The sequence below is a fragment of the Populus trichocarpa genome, chromosome 11, assembly GCF_000002775.5.
Source record: "Populus trichocarpa isolate Nisqually-1 chromosome 11, P.trichocarpa_v4.1, whole genome shotgun sequence".
Classification (NCBI taxonomy): Eukaryota; Viridiplantae; Streptophyta; class Magnoliopsida; order Malpighiales; family Salicaceae; genus Populus; species Populus trichocarpa.
The window spans coordinates 2452179-2475398 of NC_037295.2; the positions used below are offsets into that span (position 1 = coordinate 2452179).

At 34.5% G+C, this 23220-nt stretch overlaps 1 protein-coding gene and 1 pseudogene across 3 annotated transcripts in view; one reads left to right on the top strand and one right to left on the bottom strand.

Annotated features, from left to right (window-relative positions):
* The window catches only part of LOC7485557 (cysteine-rich receptor-like protein kinase 34), a 55885-nt gene extending 39322 nt beyond the window's left edge, over window positions 1–16563 (top strand). The window contains exons 2-8 of one of the 3 annotated variants that reach the window (XM_052445623.1): window positions 14184–14500; window positions 14603–14725; window positions 14872–14993; window positions 15128–15338; window positions 15495–15732; window positions 15829–15976; window positions 16074–16557. In XM_052445623.1, coding sequence (XP_052301583.1) covers window positions 14184–14500; window positions 14603–14725; window positions 14872–14993; window positions 15128–15338; window positions 15495–15732; window positions 15829–15976; window positions 16074–16376 — 1462 coding nt within the window. In that variant the 3' untranslated portion in view covers window positions 16377–16557. Of the gene's footprint in view, window positions 1–14183; window positions 14501–14602; window positions 14726–14871; window positions 14994–15127; window positions 15339–15494; window positions 15733–15828; window positions 15977–16073 lie in introns of all 3 variants that reach the window. The other 2 variants (XM_052445625.1, XM_002316588.4) reach the window with 2 other exon arrangements.
* Window positions 16564–18312: 1749 nt separating this feature from the next.
* Window positions 18313–21304, bottom strand: LOC127904050 (cysteine-rich receptor-like protein kinase 44; annotated as a pseudogene).
* Window positions 21305–23220: the final 1916 nt, after the last annotated feature.

The window sequence follows — 23220 nt, forward strand, 5'->3', positions numbered from 1 at the left end:
AAATAATAAAATAAGGTCTAAAATTTAAATTTATAATTGAAACTAAAAATCCATCCATTAAACTGTAATATAAAATTACAACAACATATAAATATATACTAGTTACATGACCTAAATTAAATAAAAAAGCATCAACCAATAACTAAATAGAAAATAATTTCATATTAATGAACTAAATTAAATAAAAAAATATTAATTCAAAAGAAAAAAAAACAGAAAAAAAAACTTATAAGAAGAAAAAGAAAAAAAATTTAAATTAACTGGGTTAACCCGTCAAACCTAAGATCCGTGTCATAAAAGTGTGATAACTAAATAAAAAAACATTTAACATCAACAAACTAAATAAATAAAATTAATTAAAAAAAGAAGACATCAGCCTTTTCACCGTGGACTACACTGTGCAGTCCATAGTGAAAGGCATAAAAAGAAAAAAAAAATAAAAACAAAAACTAAAGGCATCAGTCTTTTTTATTGTGGATTGCATACAATATTAAAAGATGAAATTGGAAGAAAAAAAATCTGAATCAACTAGGTTAACCCGTCAAACCTGGGATTCGTGTCATGAAAGTGTGATAACTAAATAGAAAAAAAAATTAATATTAATGAACTAAATTTAAAAAAAATGATTAATTAAAAAGGAAAAAGAAAAGAGAAAAAACCTACAGGAAGAAAAAAACTAATGAAGAAAAAAAAAATCTGAATCAACTGGGTTAAACCATCAAACATGGGATCCGTGTCATGAAAGCCTGATAATTAAACAGAAAAAATTTAATATTAAGAAACTATAGAAAAAAAAATAAACTAAAGGCATAAGTTTTTTCACTGTGAACTGCACCATGCAGTCCACGGTAAAAGACTTAAAAAGGAAAAAAAAACAAAGGCATACGCCACGGGTTATTTTTTTTTCTTGCATAAAAAATATCAAAAAAGACTAAGATCTAAGAGTGTTAGGTCTTTCTGCAAAGATATACTCAAAAGCCTTGGGTCTAGCTGCAACGCTTGACCCAAGAGTAATATTTATAATATTAATAATAATATTAAACTTACATGGCTTAAGTTTAAGTGAGTCTGGTTGCAACACCGAACCTAAGAGCATTGGATGTGGGTCTGGTTATAAGGTCGTGTCATAAAAGTGTGATAATTAAATAGATTAATTAAAAAGAAAAAAACCAATAGGAAGAAAAAAACTAATGAAGAAAAAGAAAAAAATCTGAATTAACTGGGTTAACCCTTCAAACCAGGTTAACCCGTCAAACCTGGGATTCGCGTCATGAAAGTTTGATAACTAAATAGAAAAAAAAATTGACAGGTTTACCCAGAATTAACTGGGTTAACCTGTCAAACCAAGTTAACCCGTCAAGTCCGGGATACGTGTCATGAAAGTCTGATAATTAAATAGAAAGAAATTTAACATTAACAAATTAAACTAAACGAAAAAAATAAATTAAAAAGAAAAAACATTTCGGGTTAACTCATCAAATCAGGTTAACCTTTCAAACCCGGAATCCGTGTCATGAAAGTCCAATAACTAAATAAAAAAAATTTAACATTAACAAAAAAAAATTAAAAAAAAACTCAGCGTTTTATTTACTTTTTAGTATATATTATAATATAATTATTATTATAATAATATAATATATTAATAATAGGGAAAGTCTAAAAGACGTAGGGAAAGCTAAAGTACTTTCCCCACGTCTTTTAGAGTATTGTTAATATATATATATATATATATAAAGAAGTTAAAAAACCAAATCGAGATAGGGTTGGATGAAACACTCATTCATCTCTATACCTGTCTCGAATTAAATCAAATCATATATTTGCCTTTAGTTTGATATTGCTAAACTGAATAACAAATCCAATTCTATTAAATTAAATATATAAATATCCATAAGTTTCTAAGTGAATCAAATAAATAGCCATCTTAAGGCATTTTCACCCCTCATCAAAATGCCAAGAAACCACCAATTGTTTCTAGGTGGGAAGGAATTTAAGTGGTATCCATTGATCATTTATATATATATATATATATATATATATATATGTTATAACACGAGAAAACTTGCGGATGAAGGGGGAGATAATATAGATATAAACAATATGAATAAGAGGGAGAGAATATAACTATTATACAAAGGGGAAAAAGTACAAGTTTATATTGATTCTCTTTGTTAATGTCTCCAAGATAATATATTGAAAAATATAGGGGAGACTCATTTTTACATCTAAGTTTATATATTAATTGTCATCATAAAAAAGAGGATGATTGTTGACCTTTAAGTCACATATTAATATTCCTTTATATTTTAATGATAAAAATTAAATGAAAATTGGACTAATATTTTCATTGTTGAGAATAAGAATCAAACAGGTTTATTTAAAAAACATATCGACAAACATAATGGAAAGAAGTTCAAGAAGGAAGCAAAGTGAAGACTTAGAATTAAGTGTTTATTTTTACTGCTTTTGTAAATATTTATATCTTATATTGATAGTATAATTAAAATGAACTCATACACTTCACTCTATATGTATATAGGATTGATATTAACTGAAGATTCACCAGGTTCAAACTATCAAATTCTGGAATTTAAGTTGACTCGATCAACCGCATGATTGAGAAACTATGTTGCGCACTAGCATAGGCTGCGAAGAGATTGCGTCAATATATATTGTATCATACTACGTGGTTAATTTTCAAATTAGACCCCATTGAGGTACATCTGTGAAAAGCCCTATTTATCGAGTCGAATTACTAGATGGCAGGTTCTATTGTCTGAGAATGAGATAGTATATATGACAAGGAAAACTGTGAAAGGGGGTGATATTGTTGATCACCTAGCTGACCATGCTATTGAATATTATGAGCCATTAAACTTTGACTTTCTTGATGAAGATGTGCTTTCAGTCGAGGAAGGGAAATCAGATTGGTGGATTATATACTTTGATGGTACTGTAAATGTATGTGGTAACGAAGCAGGTGCAGTGATAATCTCTACTGATAAGAAACAGTATCCGATTTCAGTTAAGTTGCAGTTTAGGCGCACCAATAACACGACTGAGTATGAAGTTTGCATTCTCGGTTTAGAGGCTACATTAGAGCTGAATATCAGAAAGATAAATATGTATGGAGACTCAATGCTGATCATTTGCCAAGTAAAAAGAGAATGGCAAACCAAGGAAAAGAAGTTAAGGCCTTACCAAGAATACCTGTCTAAACTGGCTGGAAAATTTGAGGAAATAGAATTCACCCATCTAGGAAGGGAAGGAAACTAGTTTGCTGATGCTTTGGCCACACTAGCTTCTTTGGCTAGAATAGACTTTGGGCACAAGGTACAATCGGTACACATTGATATCAGAAATAACCTAGTTCATTATTGCTCAGTCAAAAGAGAAATAGATGGAAACCGTTGTTACTATGATATCAAGAATTTCATCCAAAACCAGGCATATCCCATGTGGGCATCCAAAATCGACAAGAAGACCTTGAGGAGGTTGGCAATGGATTGTTATCTTAACGGGGAGATTTTGTATAAGAAATCATCTGACGAGACTTTGTTGAGATGTTTAGATGAAGTTGAGGCAAAAAACACGTTACGGGAAGTCCATGAAGGGATTTGCTCAACCCATGCTAGCAGACACATGATGGCTAGAAAAATACAAAGGGCCGATTAGTTTTGGATGACATTAGAAAAGGATTGCGTCGACTATGTCTGAAAATGCCATAAGTGCCAAGTGTACAATGATAAAATCAACGCCCCTCCATTGCCTCTGTTTAACTTGACATCTCCATGGCCCTTCGTAATGTGGGGAATTGATGTGATTGGGTTTGTCAACCCAAAAGCCAGCAATGATCATAGGTTTATTCTCGTAGCTATAGATTACTTTACAAAATGGGTAGAAGCCAGGTCATTTGCTCATGTGATGCAAAAAGTGGTGAAGAAATTTATTGAAGGAGATTTGATCTGTCGATATGGTCCACTAGAAAAGATTATAATTGATAATGCCCATAACTTCAATTGCAAGATGATAATAGAACTCTGCGCTAGATGGAAAATCAAGCATTCCAATTCCTCACCGTATAAGCCAAAGATGAATGGTGCAGTAGAAGCTGCTAACAAGAATGTCAAGAAAATTATTCAGAAGATGGTAGTCACCTACAAGGATTGGCATGAGATGTTGCCATTTGCCCTTCACGCGTACCGCACCGCAGTCTGAACCTCAATAGGAGCCACCCCGTACACTTTGGTATATGGAATGGAGGCGGTGATGCCTTTAAAAGTGGAAATCCCCTCATTAAGAGTATTGATAGACTCTGAGCTAGAAGAGGTAGAATGGGAAAAAGTTAGATATGAACAGCTGAATTTGATCAGTGAAAAGAGGATAGCTGCAATTTGTCATCATCAACTATACCAAAGAAGGATGGCCAAATCATATGACAAGAAGGTTCGACCTCGAGAATTCCACGAAGGAGATCTTATACTGAAGAAAATATTATGTTTACCAGGAGAAGATTAGAGTAAATGGGTGCCAAACTATGAGGGCCTTTACGTGTTAAAGAAAGCGTTCTCGGGAGGAGCTTTACAATTATCTAGAATGGATGGAGAAGATCTAGTTAGACCTGTGAATCCTGACTCTGTAAAGAAATACTATGCTTGATGATTCCGTAATTTCCCAATCAATAAAATAAAGTTCGGCCATGAATTCTCTCTATAAGAACCTTTTCTTCATAAAGCGCATGATCTCATAGCATTTGAAATTTTTTACTTTAAAGAACTTTTTTTACGTATGACTAAGGAATCATAATATGCTCAAGATGACTTTATCAATTCCCAAATTGGAGAGAACCAAACCAATTCTAAACTTGACATTTATTGAACACCACACTGAGGGCATGAAGTGCACATAGGGATACAAAGTGAACCAAAGCCCAACATTAACGGGTATCATCATAAAAACCTCTGAAACACCTTTATGAGAATTGCGTAAAACAAAGTATGATGATTGCATTGAAAGTTTTAGTTTTCATGAACAAAACCAAATCTTTTGAGTTTTCCTCTTAAAATAATAATAAAAGGCAATACTCAATGGAGCAAGAAAGGGCCCCGTAAGGAACCAGAGATCTGTTCACCAAGCATAAAAAGGATAGGAAATATAGCGCGTGGAGCATGTTCCAGTTCAAGAGGATAGGTCGGGCAAACAAATGGAAACAGGAACTCGAAGAAGTCTACAACGAAAAGGGGGACCTATGTTTCCAAAATAGGTAACAAAAACATGCATGTTATATTGTCATAACACTAACCTGGCAGGAAAGGTGTGATGAAAGCCAAAATAATTCTAAGTTTTTGGGAACCGCTGAGATGCAGAATCTCAGGTCAACAAAACTACGGAAAAAAATATGAATTGTGAACCAGCACTGCTTCATTCCTCAAGGCAAAATGATTTTCTTTTAAAGTTCAAAACAGGCAGGTCACTCGATATTGAGACTATTTTTTAGAAAAAACATGGAGTTTTTCTAAAAATCTTAAGATGGGCAGGTCACCCGATATTGAGACCATTTTTTAGAAAAAAGCGTGGGGTTTTTCTAAAAATCTTAAGATGGGCAGGTCACCCGATATTGAGACCATTTTTTTTAGAAAAAACATGGGGTTTTTCTAAAAATCTTAAGATGGGCAGGTCACCCGATATTGAGACCATTTTTAGAAAAGCGTGGAGTTTTTCTAAGAATGTTTTTAGATGGGTAGGTCACCTGATATTGTGACCATTGGTTTTAGAAAAAGAGTGGAGTTTTTCTAAAAATTCTTAAGATAGGCAGGTCACCCAATATTGAGACTATTTTTAGAAAAGTGTGGAGTTTTTCTAAGAATTGTTTTTAGATGGGCAGGTCACCCAATATTGAAATCTTTTTTAGAAAAGCATGGAGATTTTCTAAGAATTTTTAAGATGGGCAAGTCACCCGATATTGTGATCATTGGTTTAGAAAGACGTGGAGTTCACTCGATATGGGGACCATTGTTTAGAAAAAACAGTGAAAATAAAAAATTTAGGAGACATCTTTAGGAAAGCATAGATTTTTGATGTGTTATCAACCAATTTATCTTTACAAAACTTGCTACGCAAAGCACTTAACAAGTCCGGGCTTCGCAAGTTTTGTAAAGAGGGGGCATATATTGTTATCCATTTTTGGGTCCAGCCCAAAGAAGAGGGGCCAAGCCGTGGCCAGACCCAAAGAGAAGAGGGGTCCTGGCCGACCCTAAAAGGGGCCAAGCCATGGCCGGCCCCAAAGGCAATTGGGTCGAAGGTCGACCTAAGGAGAAATGTGTCCTGCCACCCTAAAAGGAGTGGGTCTCGGTCGACCCCAAAGGAAATTGGGCCGAGGGTAGACCCAAGGACAAATGGGTCCTGCCACCCCCAGAGAAGTGGGTCTCGGCCAGCCCTAAAGGCATTTGGGCCAATGCTAGACCCAAGGAGAAAAGGGTCATGCCAGCCTCAAAGAAGTGGGTCTCAGCTGACCCCAAAGGCAATTTTTGGGGTCTTTAGTTGAACATAAATCATCGATAGCTGGGAAGAGAAGGACCAAGTTATGACCTATGAGAAAATGGGTCAAGACTGACCCCAAAGTTAAATGGATCGCGACTCACCCCATAAGAGCTGGGTCGCGACCCGCCCCTATATGAAACGGGTCAAGGGTAACCCAAACCTAGGTAATTAATTACGTCGCATGCAGAACAAACCAATGTTCTGTACGCAACGAACCCTACAAACCATTCTCGTTAGTTTTTCATCTTTGGTCCCAAGGCAACGACTTTGAACACCTCTATGCCAGCTGTGGAAGAATGCAGAGGGGAGCCGCACCATCATTTAATTGCTAGGATTCTACATGTGGAGAATAATTACTGAGATCAAAGAATCAATCAGAATATTTTGTTTTCCTAATTTGCTTTATTTGATTGCAAGTCACCTGAGATTGTATCCTAGATTAGTGTGTTTTGTTTCCTAAATAAAGCTGCGTAGAGGCTATATAAGCCTCGTGGGCTTACCTAAAAAGAAAGGAGAGAACAGGGGACAGAGGGAGAAATGAGAGAAACCAGTAGAGACAGACAGAGGGAGAAAGGAGATAACTAGTGGAGAGAGAAAACACAGAAATAAACTCAGGAGACAGACGACAACCAAGCAATAAAAGGGAGGGCTAAACAGACGAAAGCACTTATAAGATCAACCAGCAAGCCTTCACATCGCCTTCATCCTATCGGTTCTGTCCCCAGGTTTGTTCTCTTCGTCTCTATACATGCATGTTTATTCCTTTTGCATTGTTACTATTCAAGTGAATTATAATTCTCTTAAACAACAACCAAGTAGGAACGCGTGGGGGGGGAAAGCCTATGCGTGCCTCTTGTTTGCCCAGCCGGGTCACTGGTTTGGGCAAGTGACCCGACTAGGTTAGCTGGGTCCAGCCCAGTCACATGTGCCGAGCTGGACCCTCCCCCAAAAAGGGTGAGATTATTTTTTCGTGTAGTTCTTTTATTTTATTTTTTGTTTGTAAAAATAAAAATCTGGTATTAAAATACCCGTTATCAAAACAAAAATAATAACGCTTTGTTTTCATGCATACGACAAATACCCTAACATTGTTTTGAGCGTTCCTTTTTTGTTAAGAAAAAAACAAATATTCCAAGTTTAAAAGAAAATGTGTTTTAGCATGGATTTCTTAAACACAAAAATTATTTTCTTGCATTTTGAATTTTACAACATGTTTGGATTATTCACTGTTAATATTTGGATAAAAAAATCCCGAAGGGGTGAATATCCAAAATATTATTGGGAATAACTTGTTATTATTATTTACTGTTAATGTTTGGATAAAAAAACCAAGTGGTTAATATCCAAAATATTTTTCTAGGAATAATAAGTCATCACACATCCTTGAAAGAAGCCTCGATTATAATTGGGGACATTTCAATTTTTGGCTCCACAGTTTACGAGCCATGAAAATATGAATCAAACACAGATTTCAAGAGATCTGCATTGGTTCTCCCTGGTACTTTGTAGACATATTTTAAGTTATGATCCACATTGGCCAATGATTCTTTCTTTTTAGACTTTGAGCCCGAGTTTGTTCATCGTAGCAAATTTACCCTAGGAAAACTGATAGGATTAGAAAACATCAACACCATAGCAATTATAAGACAAACCAAACACCAAGCAGCTTACCTTAGGTAAGGCGTATTAGGGGTGCTAAAACCTTCCCTTTGCGCAACCAGTCCCTTGCCTTAGAATCTCTAAAGACTAGTTAGGGTTCCTATTGACCATAATATTAGGTGGCGACTCCCTTTTTCATAAAATAAAGACCCCAACATTCATTCCCCGCTCCGGGAAGGGTCGCCGTGACGTCGCGCTTTCACGAGGGTGCGACAGCGTCAACACAAATTTGATGAATAATTACATAATCAAATTTGATTTTTTAAAAAATAATTCGGCAACATCTCCCCTATATTGGAGACTACCCAAATTGTTCAAACCTGCAAATATTGACTAGATATATGCAATAACACTTAAAATTCAACAAAACAATCAAACACTCTATTATGCAATATATACAATATTGAGATTAATTAAATTTAATCTTATATATTCAATTAATATTTTTACGGCAAATTCAACAATAACAATTATAATTCAACAAAAAAATCAATCATTATTGTAATAATAACAATAAAATAGGCAACAAATTAATACAAAAAAATAAAAAATGCTTACTTTATTATGTTCAATACAAAAACAAAATAATATATATTGTTAACAAACCAAAGAAAAGATGAAAAATATAAAATCATAACAACTGTTGCTATCCAATTTTTGACTCAATATTTGATAAATTTTTGAAAAACAAACAAAAAAAATAGAAAAAACAACGAAAACCCAAAAAATACATTCTTTATATATTTATATCATTTTAGCATTTTCAGGGTCGTCTCAAAAGAATTTAAATTTCAAAGGTCTTTTGAACGCGTTCGACTTTTAACGCGTCATTTTTAAAATTATCGATTTTCCTCGTTGAGACGACGTTGATATTGCTCGTTTTAAAAAACAATGAAGAAAATTTTGAGAATAAGGGGGAAGAAAAATTTCTAGGGAGAGGGGAGAAAAATTTAGAGGGAAGACACAAAAAGAAAATCCTAAAAATCCCTCTCTTTCATCTTCTCTAAGCCAGCCGCTGCACCCCTCCTTTTGCAAAAAAAAAAAAAAAAACCAGAGAACCTCATTAAACCAACCGGCCACCACCTACTCCCTCCCAGCCTTCTCTCAGCCTCCCTACACACTGACCTTCCTCCTTCTTCCCATATCTTATCTCTCACCTCTCAGCTCTTCCATCCCGTTGGCCAAACTTAAACCAGCCGCCTCCCATCTCCATTTCCTCTCTCAGACAACATAGAGCCTCTCCCTTATAAACCCAGACATGTCTGCCTTCTTCCTCTCGCTTCCTCCTAACAACCCCATAATCATTCCTTCCCCAAACCGAACACAATGGCAACCCCCACTGTCTTCTTCATCTCCTTCAACCAGCCTCCAGCGGTAGCCACACAATGTTCCTTTCTCCAGCAGCAACATCTCGCTCCCCAAGCAGCAGCATCTCCTTCCCCATCACAGTATCACCATCTCCCTCCTCCCAGCGTTGATTTCTCCACAGCAGATCTGCCATCTGAAGAAGAAGGAAAGAATAACAAACCAAGAAACAGACTCGAACGAATAGACTGCTTGTTGTGATTTTGTTGCTTTTGCAGGTGACATTGCTCCTCATCACCGGTAGAGAAGGTTATATGAGGAGGAAATCGTTCTAGATCCCTTTGTTTTTCAGGATTTTCTTGCGGCGGCGCGTGAACCCGCGCGCCGCCAATGATGGCCGCACATGGAGAAGATGCGCCACCATTATTCCTGCATTCCCAAAAGTCTTCCTCTGTAATTCTTGGATTTTTAGGGGTCTGTTTTGTAATTTTTACATGTTGGAATATGTATTTCAATTACTATTATCAAGTTTATTAAAATCGCGTGTTAACTCGTAAAATCTTATGAATTTATGAGTCAACATGTATCTAACGTGTTAAATTAGACTAAAAAATCAAAACCAGTAAAATCAGACTTAACTCGTGCCAAATAGGTAAAATTGGTAAACTCGGTAAACTCTGTCCGATTTTACGAGTTTACTAAATTTGTAATGAACCACGTCAGGTCCAAATTTGGCCTTAAAATGCTTGTTGACTAGTTTTTGCAAGATTGAATATATCTTTCAAACCATATATTGGATAAAGTTGAAATTTTATAGGGAAATATTAGATACATGAAAATATATTGTGGTAAATTTTCAGGTCAAATGGAGTTGAAGAACATAATATTTCAGAGGATCACAGTTAGTAAACTAATATTGTCAAATATATCAAATAAGACCTTCGTGTATTGTTTGGAACATATTTAGAGCTACCAGTGCAATTTTGCTTCAATTAAAGTTGGGATAGAAACTAGACATCTAAAACTTTTCAACCATATATCGTAGGCCTAATAATTTATCCAAACAAGAGAGAACGGCATGTTTGAAATCAGGACTCAAATCTGCCAAGAATATACAAAAATTGGAGATTCAGGCTACATGGAGGAATTTTAATATGAAGACTTTTTTATTATTTTACTTATTTATTTTTAAATAATTATTTTTAATTTAAATTTTTTTTCAGAGCATTAGACATTGTTTAGGGGTTTATTTTATTATTGAATTTATTTTATCTAATTACTAATTTAAACTCATTAGCTTGCAACCCAAAAGGGGTCTATTAAGACTTATTGTGATGGGAACAACCAGGTTGTCACTAGGTTTATGTACGCTTCCTACCTTCTAGTGGTTCCCATGTATTGAGAAATTTTGTTTTGAGACTTTTTATTTCTCCATATCATTAATTTATTGATTCATACTATCTATCTCTCTCATTTTATTTAGATCACTCATTGATTATAATATTGTCGACTTATTTTATCAGATTTTAATGCAATTTAATTTCTTGTTTAGAATTATCAATATATAATTACTTATAAAAAGCTCTTGCTAAAATAAAAGAGGATTTCAAACAAATATGATATAGAGACTATTTCAAACAAACTAGAAATCATAAATCATATCATACTCTAAGTTGTGCTAATTTTAATCTTCATATTCTAGCACTAGAGCATTAATTCTTATACTCACTACACATAAACACTTTCAAGTATTCTAAGTGATATTAAATGAGTTATAGAGATACAAGCTTCAATTGTTTTTTTTTGTTTTTTTTTTACAGTAAACAAAATCATCCTTGTAATCCTTTGAGAGTTATGATAAAACTCTTGGCATTGGTGAGGTTTCGTCACTAATGGAAAATCTTTAAGAGTGCATATTTTCAAGTGACAAAAAAATCTTGGAGAGGAAATATCTTCAATTGGTGTAAAGATTTTGGTGTGTATTCATCAAATGACTGTTGTACTCTTTGAACTTGAACTAGTGAAAAAATACAATACTCAAGTACAGTTTGGTATTTGAGAAGTTGATGTAGGCTTGGCCAACTATGTTAAAAATAAGTTTGCAATTTCTATCCTTATATTCTTTATTTTAAACACTTTAATTATTTGTTGGTTAATTGTTTTTATTTGAATTAATTGCAATAGTTGTTATTATTAGTGATACACATAATCCCCCCAGATGTATTGTTGCTTTATTTCCAGAACAACACAAAATTGCTTGGCACCTTAGCCTAAGCCCTTTCTTTTTTATTTAGTCCTAATTATCTAACAACTCTTCAATTTAGACTCTAATACAACCCAACACAAGCCTCGTGCAGGGTTAGCCAAGGAGAGAATAAGAATAGGGGGGGAAATGTTTAAGATGACACTTCTTGGTTATGCCTTTTACTCGGGTCGTGATTTTTGCTTTTAGCCCATGTTGGTTGGTCAAGGGATGATTTGCTTGGTCTCCACCTAAAAATAAAACTAGAAAATATATCATGCTGATTTTTTTTTTAATTAAGCCTACCCATGTTTTTATATCATTTAGGATACCTTTAGACCTTATAAATGAATTTGGTCATTTTCGATCAATTTCCACACAATCAATTTGGTCTCCTTTTCTTTTCGTTTTTACGTTTGAGAAAACATTGTACTCAGGTTTTCTTTGTACGTTATGATATTGTAACTAATGTTCACTAATACAAAAAAACTTGCAAGAAGATTAGCGACACCTCAAGTCGGTGCCCACAACAAAGCGCTAGAAATCGAACAAGTTAAAACTAATTTTATAATGTTAACTACGACCATGCTAGTGATTCCGATATTCGCTAACGTGTTGTTTATAGTGATTAATTAATGACATTGTTTTGCTATTCCAACGTCAAAGTTTTGAAATTCTAACACAGTGTGGGACATCCGGTAAGTCTTCAAACCAAACAAGAAGTTAGTATGGGACGAAAAAAAAAACAGCTCTATGTGACTGAGTCTATTGACTTTTTTTTTTTTGTGTCACAGCCAATGTGTCTATGTCTTCCACGGAGTCTTTGAAGAATTTTAAACAGTCTAAAGGCAATTAAGCAGTCAGAAATTGGGAGCCACAAGTAAAGTCGCCATTTTAAACATCTTGAAGCTCTTTCAAATCAAGCTTCAAAGCCCGACTAATTTTTATCAACAAATCAAGAAGTATAAGGCGTAAAAGCTCTTTCAGATGAAACATTTAGGACCGTTTGGCACAGTAATTGAATCATCATTTAATTTTTTAAAAAATATTATTTTAATATATTTTTAAATAAATAAATCAGATACACTTTAAAACCCCGAAAAACTTCATCAAACTTGTTTCTGCTTAATTCTCCTTCCAGCCAAGATCAGCTTTCCAGCCCGCAACTTGAAGACAAATTTCTGTTTTAGTTATAGAATTAATGGATGGTTTCTATTTTGAAAAAGAACTTGCATTACTCAAATATTCACTAATATAAATTTATAATTTGCTATGCTTTTTTATGTATAATTGAAATTTGTGTGTGCATGGTCCCAGATAACAAATCATTTTTTCGACGATAAATATATTCATTCAATATTCACTGCCACAATAATGATTTATTTGGTGAAGTTACAAAATTCTATCTTATAATTTTCTAACACAATTAAAAATAAATATTTAATAATTTATAACTTGAAGGTATTATAAATATATCACATACCTTCAAGATCATTTCCCACCCGCTACCTTTGCCGTAAAACTAAAATGCAGCCTAACTACAAAATAAATAAATAAAAAATAGAAAGAGTAATCACTTGAATTTCTCTAAGAAAATTGGGACCACAAGTAAAGTCACTGCAATAGAAAATGAATAAATAATAAAGGCACAAAGAAAATTAATCACTTGAATTTCTCTAAGAAAATCCCACGATTTAACCTCAAAACTTCTTGATCGATTCTTACGCGGAAAGTCAAGATATATAGTACTTTCCAATAGATGGCACCATCGAAATTGCTACCTCTTTTTTTGTCCTAAATTCGTTGACAAATTGGCCATGCCAATGTGGCCAATAGCCTCTTGGTATATAAAATACCATCTATGCAAGGGATTTCTTTCACGAAGAAAGAAATTGTGAACAGAAGTTAATATTTCCTCTGATGAAATGGGTTCTAAAACTATCGTCTCTCTTCTTTTTCATGTTATTATCATAAGCATCACTCTTACCGATGCTGAATTCTGTTATGACACAGGAAACTTTACAGCTAATAGCACCTATGCAAAAAACCGAGACCTTGTTCTCCGTTCACTAGCTTCCAATGTCACAAACAATGGGGGTTTCTACAATACTACAATAGGTTTAGGCAATGACACAGTTTATGGTCTTGTGCTCTGTATGGCTTCCCCATCAGCTGAAAATTGTTCCAGCTGCGTCAATTATGCTATTCAAACTCTCATGGCAGCATGTCCAAACCAAAAAGAAGCAATTTCATGGGGAGGGAATCCACTTCCATGTATTGTACGCTATGAGAATCGTTATTTTTTTCGATCACTTGAGCCATCTCCTACTAGCGCTTTATATAATACGGGTATCCTTGACGCAACTTCTAGACAGTTTGATCAATTTTGGAGTGGTTTGGGAGAAACGGTAAGAAACGCTTCCACGGGCTCATCCAGGCTTATGCCAGCAGTTGAGACAGCAGACCTACCATCCACTCAAAAAATTTATGTATTTATGCAGTGCACTCCTGATGTATCACCGAGTAATTGCAGTGTTTGCCTACAACAATCCGTAGATTACTATACAAGTTGTTGCTACGGGCATCAAGGAGGTATTGTCCTGAAACCAAACTGTGTTTTTCGGTGGGATTTGTATCCCTTCTACGACTTATTTCCTCAAGTAACATCTCCACCACCATCTCCATCTCCATCTCCACCATCTCCTCCATTTGTTATTAGTTCTCCTCCGCCAACCAATACCACAATCAGGAAAGGTTGGCTAACTTCTTTTTCTATACTGAAATTATTTCACTTGTTTCACGGTTTCCAGTTTCAGCTTCTGTAATTTCTATCTTAAACATGGCTGTGCTTGGCAGGGAAGGAGAATACTGCTTCTCGGACAGTTATTGTTACCATCGTCCCTACATCTATCTTCTTGGCACTTGTTATCCTCATTCTCACCATTTTCCGTTTTAGGAAGCCAAAGCAAGAGGTCAAAAGTAAGTTATTGCTTATTGGTTCTTACATAATAAACAGCTTGGGTTCATTGATACGAATCAAATTCACTAGATAATTTGTTTTTCTTCCAAGCATCCTACAAATTAACTTTGGAAACAAAAACATTAACAACTTGCATTTTGTGAAGATTTCGATGAAAACAGTAGCACAAAATGCTGGGAATTCAAATTTGCCACCATCAAACTTGCAACAAACGACTTCTCTGATGATAATAAGCTTGGACAAGGTGGTTTTGGTGCTGTTTACAAGGTACTTTATCTGACAAAAGAAACGGTATCGATTTTTTTATATAAAAAAATTAAGTTCTTTGAAGGTTAATTCATATTTCAAATTGATGCACTTAATTTTCTCTGTTTCTTTTTCTCAATGGATATATGCTATAGGGTATACTTGCAGATGGACAAGCTATAGCTGTAAAGAGATTATCAAGTAATTCTGGGCAAGGAGCAGTAGAATTTAGGAATGAGGTAGGGCTACTAGCCAAACTTGCTCACCGGAATCTTGTTAGATTACTGGGGTTCTGCTTGGAAGGAACAGAAAAGCTTCTAATCTACGAGTTTGTGCCTAATTCAAGTCTTGATCAATTTATACATGGTAATCCTGAATTCCATATTATCTTATACATTTGTTTTCCTCATCATTTTTTTTTTATCAAGATCAATTCATGTTTGTAAGAGAATTATAACTAGTGTCAAATTCTATAGACAAGTTTTCCGAAGTTTCTGAAGCTCTCATTTTATGCACGCTTAGATCCAAACAAACGATTAGTCCTGGATTGGGAGAAGCGCAACAAAATCATAGAAGGCATAGCTAGAGGGATTGTGTACCTGCATCAAGATTCTCAGCTCTGGATTATTCATCGTGATCTCAAGCCTGGCAACATTCTGTTAGATGGAAACATGAATGCTAAAATTTCAGATTTTGGAATGGCAAAGTTAATGAAAACTGATCAAACTCATGATGCTACATCGAGGATCGCTGGAACCTTGTAAGTCTAATTTATAGCAATAATGAAAGAGGTGTGAATACTGAATGCTTATGATTCGCACCATTGCAACTAAGATATGTTAATGTACCATTTCAGTGGCTATATTGCTCCAGAGTATGCATGGAAAGGACAGTTCTCGGTCAAGTCAGATGTGTTTAGTTTTGGAGTGCTAGTCTTGGAGATTGTGAGCGGTCAAAAACCTAGTTTCCGCAATGGAGATGACATGGAGCACCTTACGAGCCATGTAAGTACAACTATCTACAAATCAAACACATCATTGAAAGATTTACACGGATATTTACCCTTCAATATTGTGAATTCACTTCGGATAAATTTTGAAGGCATGGAGACGTTGGAGGGAAGGGACTGCTTTAGATCTTATAGATCCCATTTTGAGGAACGACTCAACAGCTGCAATGATGAGATGCATCCACATTGGGTTACTCTGCGTTCAAGAAAATGTAGCTGACAGGCCGACAATGGCTTCAGTTGTTCAGATGCTAAGCAACTCCTCTCTTACTTTACAAACACCTTTTGAACCAGCTTCTTCATTGAGCTATACTTCAACGATGGAGCAATCCCAGCTTAAGATTATCCCACTATCGAAGAATGAGATTTCAATTACTGAGTTAGATCCTCGATAATTTCCTCATCATATAGCGAAAGAATGGGGTTTGTTATTGTTAAGGAAATAATCAATTTAATAGTCTTGATTATTTTCTACTTAATAAAAGGAAGAAATGAAGGGATTGAACAATTCAAGACAATCACAAAATTATTTCAATCATCTTGAAGAAGATGATGAAACATATATGTATTGTTGTATGGCAATATAAATTCTACATGAGTTGAATAAAATATATAAAACTATAACATTCTTTTATATTCTTAATTTCTACATTTTTTTAGAGCAAGTTCATCATATCTTAATTTAAATATTAGTTTTTGCTTTTTCAATAGGTGACTTTTATATCATCTGTCCAATCATTTTAAAAGACTATTTTTCAATATTTTTATTGTCTACCATATATTTTATTTACTATTTTTTTCAAAGATTCATCAAATCTTGAATTATTGATTATGAAAACCATTTTAAAAGACTTTTATTGAATTATTGAATTATTTACTATTTACTATTTAAGTCCCTATTATTCAAGTAGTTCAAATACTGTCTCAGTTATTGTTATGAAAACCATAATTGTGCCTTTTGTGGCATTACTTTTCTATGTGCACATTTTAAATTAATTTCTTGCAGACATGGGACAGTTGGAATCAAGGAAGAGCTGTAAATTTGCTAGACCCTGTTTTGACAAGGGTTTCTTCAAGAAGTGATGAGGCTATCAGATATGTCCATATTGGATTACTATGTGTTCAAGAAAATGTGGAAGATAGACCAACCATGGATTCAGTTATTATGATGCTTAGCAGCAACTCTTTCATTCTTCCAGTACCATCAAGACCTGCATATTTCATACACTCTACCCATGGGGCAAGACGAATCAGTTAGCACCAATAAAACAAAAGCTTCGTGCCACAGAACAGCAAAACCTCGACACATCAACACAATTTAACACGATTTCCTTTAAGGAAATTTCTTTTAGGACAAACTTCAAAAATGACACCGAACTATGTAGTCTGAATCTTGTCTTCTCATAAATTTTTGTATCAATTTTGTCCCTCAAGTCTTAGAATTATCAATCTTGCCTTTCCATCTATATTTAGCAATGGATTCCACCCAAATTGTTCTTTTTATTTTTTTATTTTTTATTTTTATGAAAACGCGATGTCATTTTTTAGGGGACTTTAGTTTTTTGGTTAAGGAATTCTAGCAAAAAGAAATGGAAGGAAATAGCGTGACAATTGTATGAATGAGCTTTAATTGTTTAATAAAACCCAATCTAAGGAAATACTTGATCCACCAATTTCATATTGCTGTGTGTGCTATTTAAGCCTTGCAGTTCTATGAATATTTAGTTGGGCCAAAGTTAGCAATTCAACCGAAAGTTCTCTCTGTCTTACCCTACACGCACCAAGTAAAAAGTTCATAGCCCACAATCTGCAAGAACATGGGGAGTGTTATAAAATTGCTAGGAGATGGAAATTAATTTTGGTTGCACATAAGCTAGCTTGAGAATGTTTTATGTCATTAAAAAAAAGAGAATTTCAGCTCGATTTTAGATAAATAGAAAAGCAAAAGGTTGATTCTATCGGATCAAATTAAATTTTAGAAGGAAGGTTTCAAACTAGAGAAATTTTAAAATGAACATTGCAGACTCTAATTAAACTATAGGTCTGCTGGCTTACTATAAAATATTTTTTTATAGTAACATAGTTATCATGCCTGCCAAGGCTTTTGTATATAGATTAAGGCTTGAGTTATGGTTTTCTAGGATAACTATAAAATATTATTTTTTTAATTAAATAATACGATATCATTTAATATATATATATATATAATTGAAGTTTACAAAATTAAATCTAAACGTTTCTTGCTGTCCAATACAGGGATGGCCCATCTAATGAAAATATATATGTTATGATGGTCCATGTACTTCTGGACTAAAACAAGTACCCATCAAAATTGTGCACGCAAAATATAGGTTACAAGCTTGACGGGGCAAGCCAGTTTTTATTTATTTGAAGCAAAGTTGCACCACCAACATGCTTAGTAACTTGCCCATTACCTTTGGATGTCATCGAGGGTCTATCTCAGAGATGGAAACCTCATTGTTAGATCACTGGGGAGATTTAGTTCTGGATTCATCCGACTCAGTTAACATTGAAGCATTCACCAATGGCAGAATCGACGTTTCTCCGTGCATAAAAAATGCAGGTTTTGAGGGTGCTGCGAGAGTGACAGAGTAGTTACTAAGCATCATAGAAACTTGAGCCATAGTTGGTCTGAGGGCTTCATTTTCCTGAACACAAACTAATCCGATGTTGATGCATCTCATAATTTCACTTCTTGGACCAATATTCAAGGTAGGATCTATCATGTCTAAAGGTGTCCCTTCATTCCATTTTCTCCATGACTGCAAAAATTTAGATAAAGTTCATGCACATTATTCAAACAGAATCAATAAAATTAAGCACTGTTGATACTTACATAGGTTAGAAGGTCCTCTCCATCGTCTCCTATGCCGCTGCCACCAATCTTTCGACCACTAACAATTTCTAAAACTAAGACACCGAAGCTATATACATCTGATTTAACTGAGAAATGTCCACGGATAACATATTCTGGAGCCATATACCCGCTGCATGGAATCATCAGATTGGATTAATTCTAGTTTAAACAATGGCTGCAGAAAATCTACTATAAATTATTTCATTTTTGTCCTACCAATTTATTATATTTTAAAAAATTTGTGGCAGACTGGCAGTATATACTCACAAGGTCCCAACTACTCTACTCGTGCTATCTTGAGCTTGATCCATAACAAACATTCTTGCCATTCCAAAATCTGAGATTTTTGGATTCATGTTCTCATCTAGCAGAATATTAGCAGCTTTGAGATCACGATGAATAATCCGTAGTCGAGAGTCTTCATGTAGATAAAGAAGACCCCTTGCAATGCCTTCAATGATTTTGTAGAGGGTTTCCCAATCTAGAAGTACACGCTTGACTGGATCTGCAAATCAACTAGAACTAGATAAATTACCTGAACTGACCATGGAGATTACATGTTCAAACTTTATCAAGGAACCGAATGACGAATATACCAAATATCAAGTTGTTGAGGCTCGAGTTGGGGAGAAACTCATAGACAAGAATCCTTTCTTCTTTCTCGAAGCAGAAACCCAGGAGTCTTACCAGATTCCGATGCTGAAGCTTGGCAACTAACATGACCTCGTTCTTGAATTCTAGCTCTCCTTGTCCAGATGTCCTAGACAACCTTTTTACAGCTATATCTTGTCCATTAGCAAGTGTGCCCTGAAATCATGTCAAAATCAGCAATGTGTAGAACAAACTGAATCTAGTCCAAAATTACCAAATGTCTGAAGTGGAATCATATTTGACAGGTGAATGATTTTCCCTTACTTTGTACACGGTGCCAAATCCTCCTTGTCCGAGTTTATTATCCTCGGAGAAGTTACCTGTTGCTTCTCTGACAGTGCCAAAATCAAGTTGGAACAATTCCACATCTTCCATTTCATATAAATCTACACCAAAGCAATCCTAACGCATAAGCAAATGAAAAGGCCGCTTCTCCGAAGGGCTTGATTGAAACATTTCTTCATATAAAAGATGGTGTTTTCTAACAAAGTAATTTAAAGCTTCAGTTTGAGAATGCTAAGCCATAAAAAGCTTGGTTTTATGTCCTTAACATTTGAAATAGCCTCTGAAATTACCTTTAACTTCCTCTTCCTCCTTCTGCTTCCTGGCTCTTAAGAAGATGCAAACGCAAACTATAAGAATCACAGAAACAGCTATTGGAACAATGACAGTGATGATGATGACATTCCTCTTCTTGCCCTTCTTTCCTAAAAACCAGAAATGAAATCTGATTTACACATGTTTAGAATGAATTTATAGATATGTCTAATAAGTAACAAGTAGTAACATAGTAAGTTAAGTCAATATCAAAAGGTTAACTTCTAAATTGCTGGGAATAGATCATTAATTGAATCGAATCTTTAACAGCCTTAACTCACATACTCAATTTCAAAATAGTTGAAGAAAAGTATTTCATCTAGTCATGCTTTAAGTTGTGCCCATACCTTGTGAAGTTGAAGCTGGTGGTGATGGAACTGTATTATTCGAAGTTGAATCTGGTGGTGGCGGGATTGAATTAGTCGGAGGGTCATAGAAACGGTCTATTTCATACCTAAAATTACAGCTTGGATAAATAACTCTTCCTCCTTGTCTTGCATCACAACACTGTGGAATAAGTCCTGAAGCATTATACAGGCAATCCCTGCATTCCGAAGCAGATAAATCAGGAGTACACTGTACAAGTGCATATATTTTTTGAAAGTTCTTCGGGACATCTATTTGATCCATTGCATACTTGTAACGAGAATCACCTGCGGCTGCTTGATCGCTCAGCCTACCTAACAAAGTCATCCGTGACTGATTGAACCCGACTACATCAGAGACATTAACTCGATCATCATACACCCAAAAATAAGGTCCTTTCTCCATGCGATTAAATATGGAGCGGTTTGTGTAGCGTACCATACAGTTATCTAACCCTCCGATTGCCTCCACAAAGTTTGGACAGAGTCTTACCAAGAAATCACTAGCATTTCTTATGCAAACACGGCAGACATCAGGACTGATATCCGGTCTACAAAGTGCAATTGAATACACTGTGTCGGCGTCTTGGCCGTAGGAAAAATTGTAAAAGCCATTGTTTATTTCAGTGTTGGTGTAGATAGAGGTGAGGAGTTGATTGAGATTTGCCTGGTAAGTACTGTTAGTGGTGTAGTTGCCCTTTCCTACACAGTCTTTATATAACATTACAGGCTGGTCTGATGGCTGCTGTGCCATAGCCAGAACTTTCATGAAAAGAAGACAGACTGAAAAAAGGAATCTTGAAGAAGCCATGGGTTCTGTTTCCAGCCTCTGTATCTGGTAGAATGATATGCAGGATTGTACTTACAGCCGCATTCAGATTTATATGGACTAATGGAAGACGATTCACTTCCAAGGATTGGTGGTGATTTAATTCCTTGCTTGACTTTGGCAATCAGGAAATGATCTTCCTTATTATTGAACGAGATAGTCCAAGTAATAGCGGAGTGAGCATATAGTCTTAACTAGAGAATAGAAAAAAAGAACGACCAACCTGGGGTGGCTGTCAACATCTAGGTTTGAACAGAATTGGCCGAGTCATTGAATAAATGGACCACCAATATTCTGGATTTTTTTTTCCAGAATAAATATATTTATACAATACATTTTTTTTATCATATCAAATGAAATATTGTATTTTAAAATTTCATTATATATATATTGCATATTTGTTTTTATTGAATTTACAATAATAAAAATATCTATGATACATATCGATTTATTTCAAGGCCATTTGAATTAATTGTTTAAAAATTTATTTTAATGTAAAAGTTAAATTATGTTTCCTCTATGCTTTTATTATTTTTCAATTAAGTCATTTCTAAATAAAAACACTAAATCATATGATATAATTAATTTACCGTCATTGTTTTTTTTTTAAGTCAAGTATATTACTAAATCATATGCAAATGATTATATCATTAAATCAAATGATATAATCATTCGTGGTGCAATTTTTTTAAAAAATATTTGCTTTAAATTTAATATTTTTTATATTTTTAGATTATTTTAATATACTGATATTAAAAATAAATTTTTAAAAATTAAATAAATATTATTTTAATATATTTTCAAAAAACAAATATTAAAAAAAAAACTATGAGTTTTAGAATAATATTCCTTCCTTCACAAGTGTGTGGAATTGTGGAAACATTTCAAGGATCAACTTCATGAGACTTGTTAATATAAAACGAAGTATACCGTAAGTAAATACAAGTGGGACTCTTGTACCAAGAAGTTTTCAGATTGGCTTTTTACTCTATCGACCTATGTTTTTTTCGTCAGGAAATGGACAAAAAAGAAAATCAGTTGCAATTTTCTGTTGGTGTATTTGTTGACTGCTTAATTTCTATGGAAAAAATGGTAAAAGTACACATTTTTTCAGAAAAATCTGGATTTTTCAAATACTCTGCAAAGACTGTGGAAGACATGTACACATTGCCTTTCACAATAAAGACTATAGGCTCGTTCACATGGAACACAGAATTGGTGGTCCACTTCCTCAGAAAAAAAATTGGAACGACAAGATTCACTACAAGATTTCACAGTTTTACCGACAGAAAAATTCCGTCGGTGTGTGATTAGAAGTTCGTCGATGATTTTTTTACCGACATCATCACCGACGGATTACGTTCGTCGGCTTTCCCTTCGTCGGTGATTCCCCCTTCCGTCGCTATATCGGTCGGAAAAACAAAAAAACCATTTGCCGATGGTTTTACAGACGGAATTTGCGCGCAAAAAAAAAAGATTCCCGCTTGAAATATACCGACGGATGTTTAGTCTGTCGGTATATTGTGATTGACCGACGGAAAATAACCGTCGGTAAATCTGTCGGTGAGTGTGTGAAATACCAATAGAATATGTCCGTTTGTAAATTCGTCGGTAATTGTGGAAGCTACTGTTAAATGCCGACGGATTAATTCCGTCGGTAAGTCTGTCGGTGAGTGTTTAAAATACCGACCGAATTCATCCGTCGGTAAAATCCTTGGTAATAGTTTTTTTCTTAATTTGTTTTTAAAAAATTATTTAGGATATATAATATAAAACTATATAAATTAATTGTAATACAAACCAATTATGCAAATAAAATTTATATTAAACATAAAAAAAAAAAACAAAGTTAAATAATATTCATTACAAACTGAATATGTTTTAAGAAAAATATTAGATGAAGTTTTAAAGGTAAATAA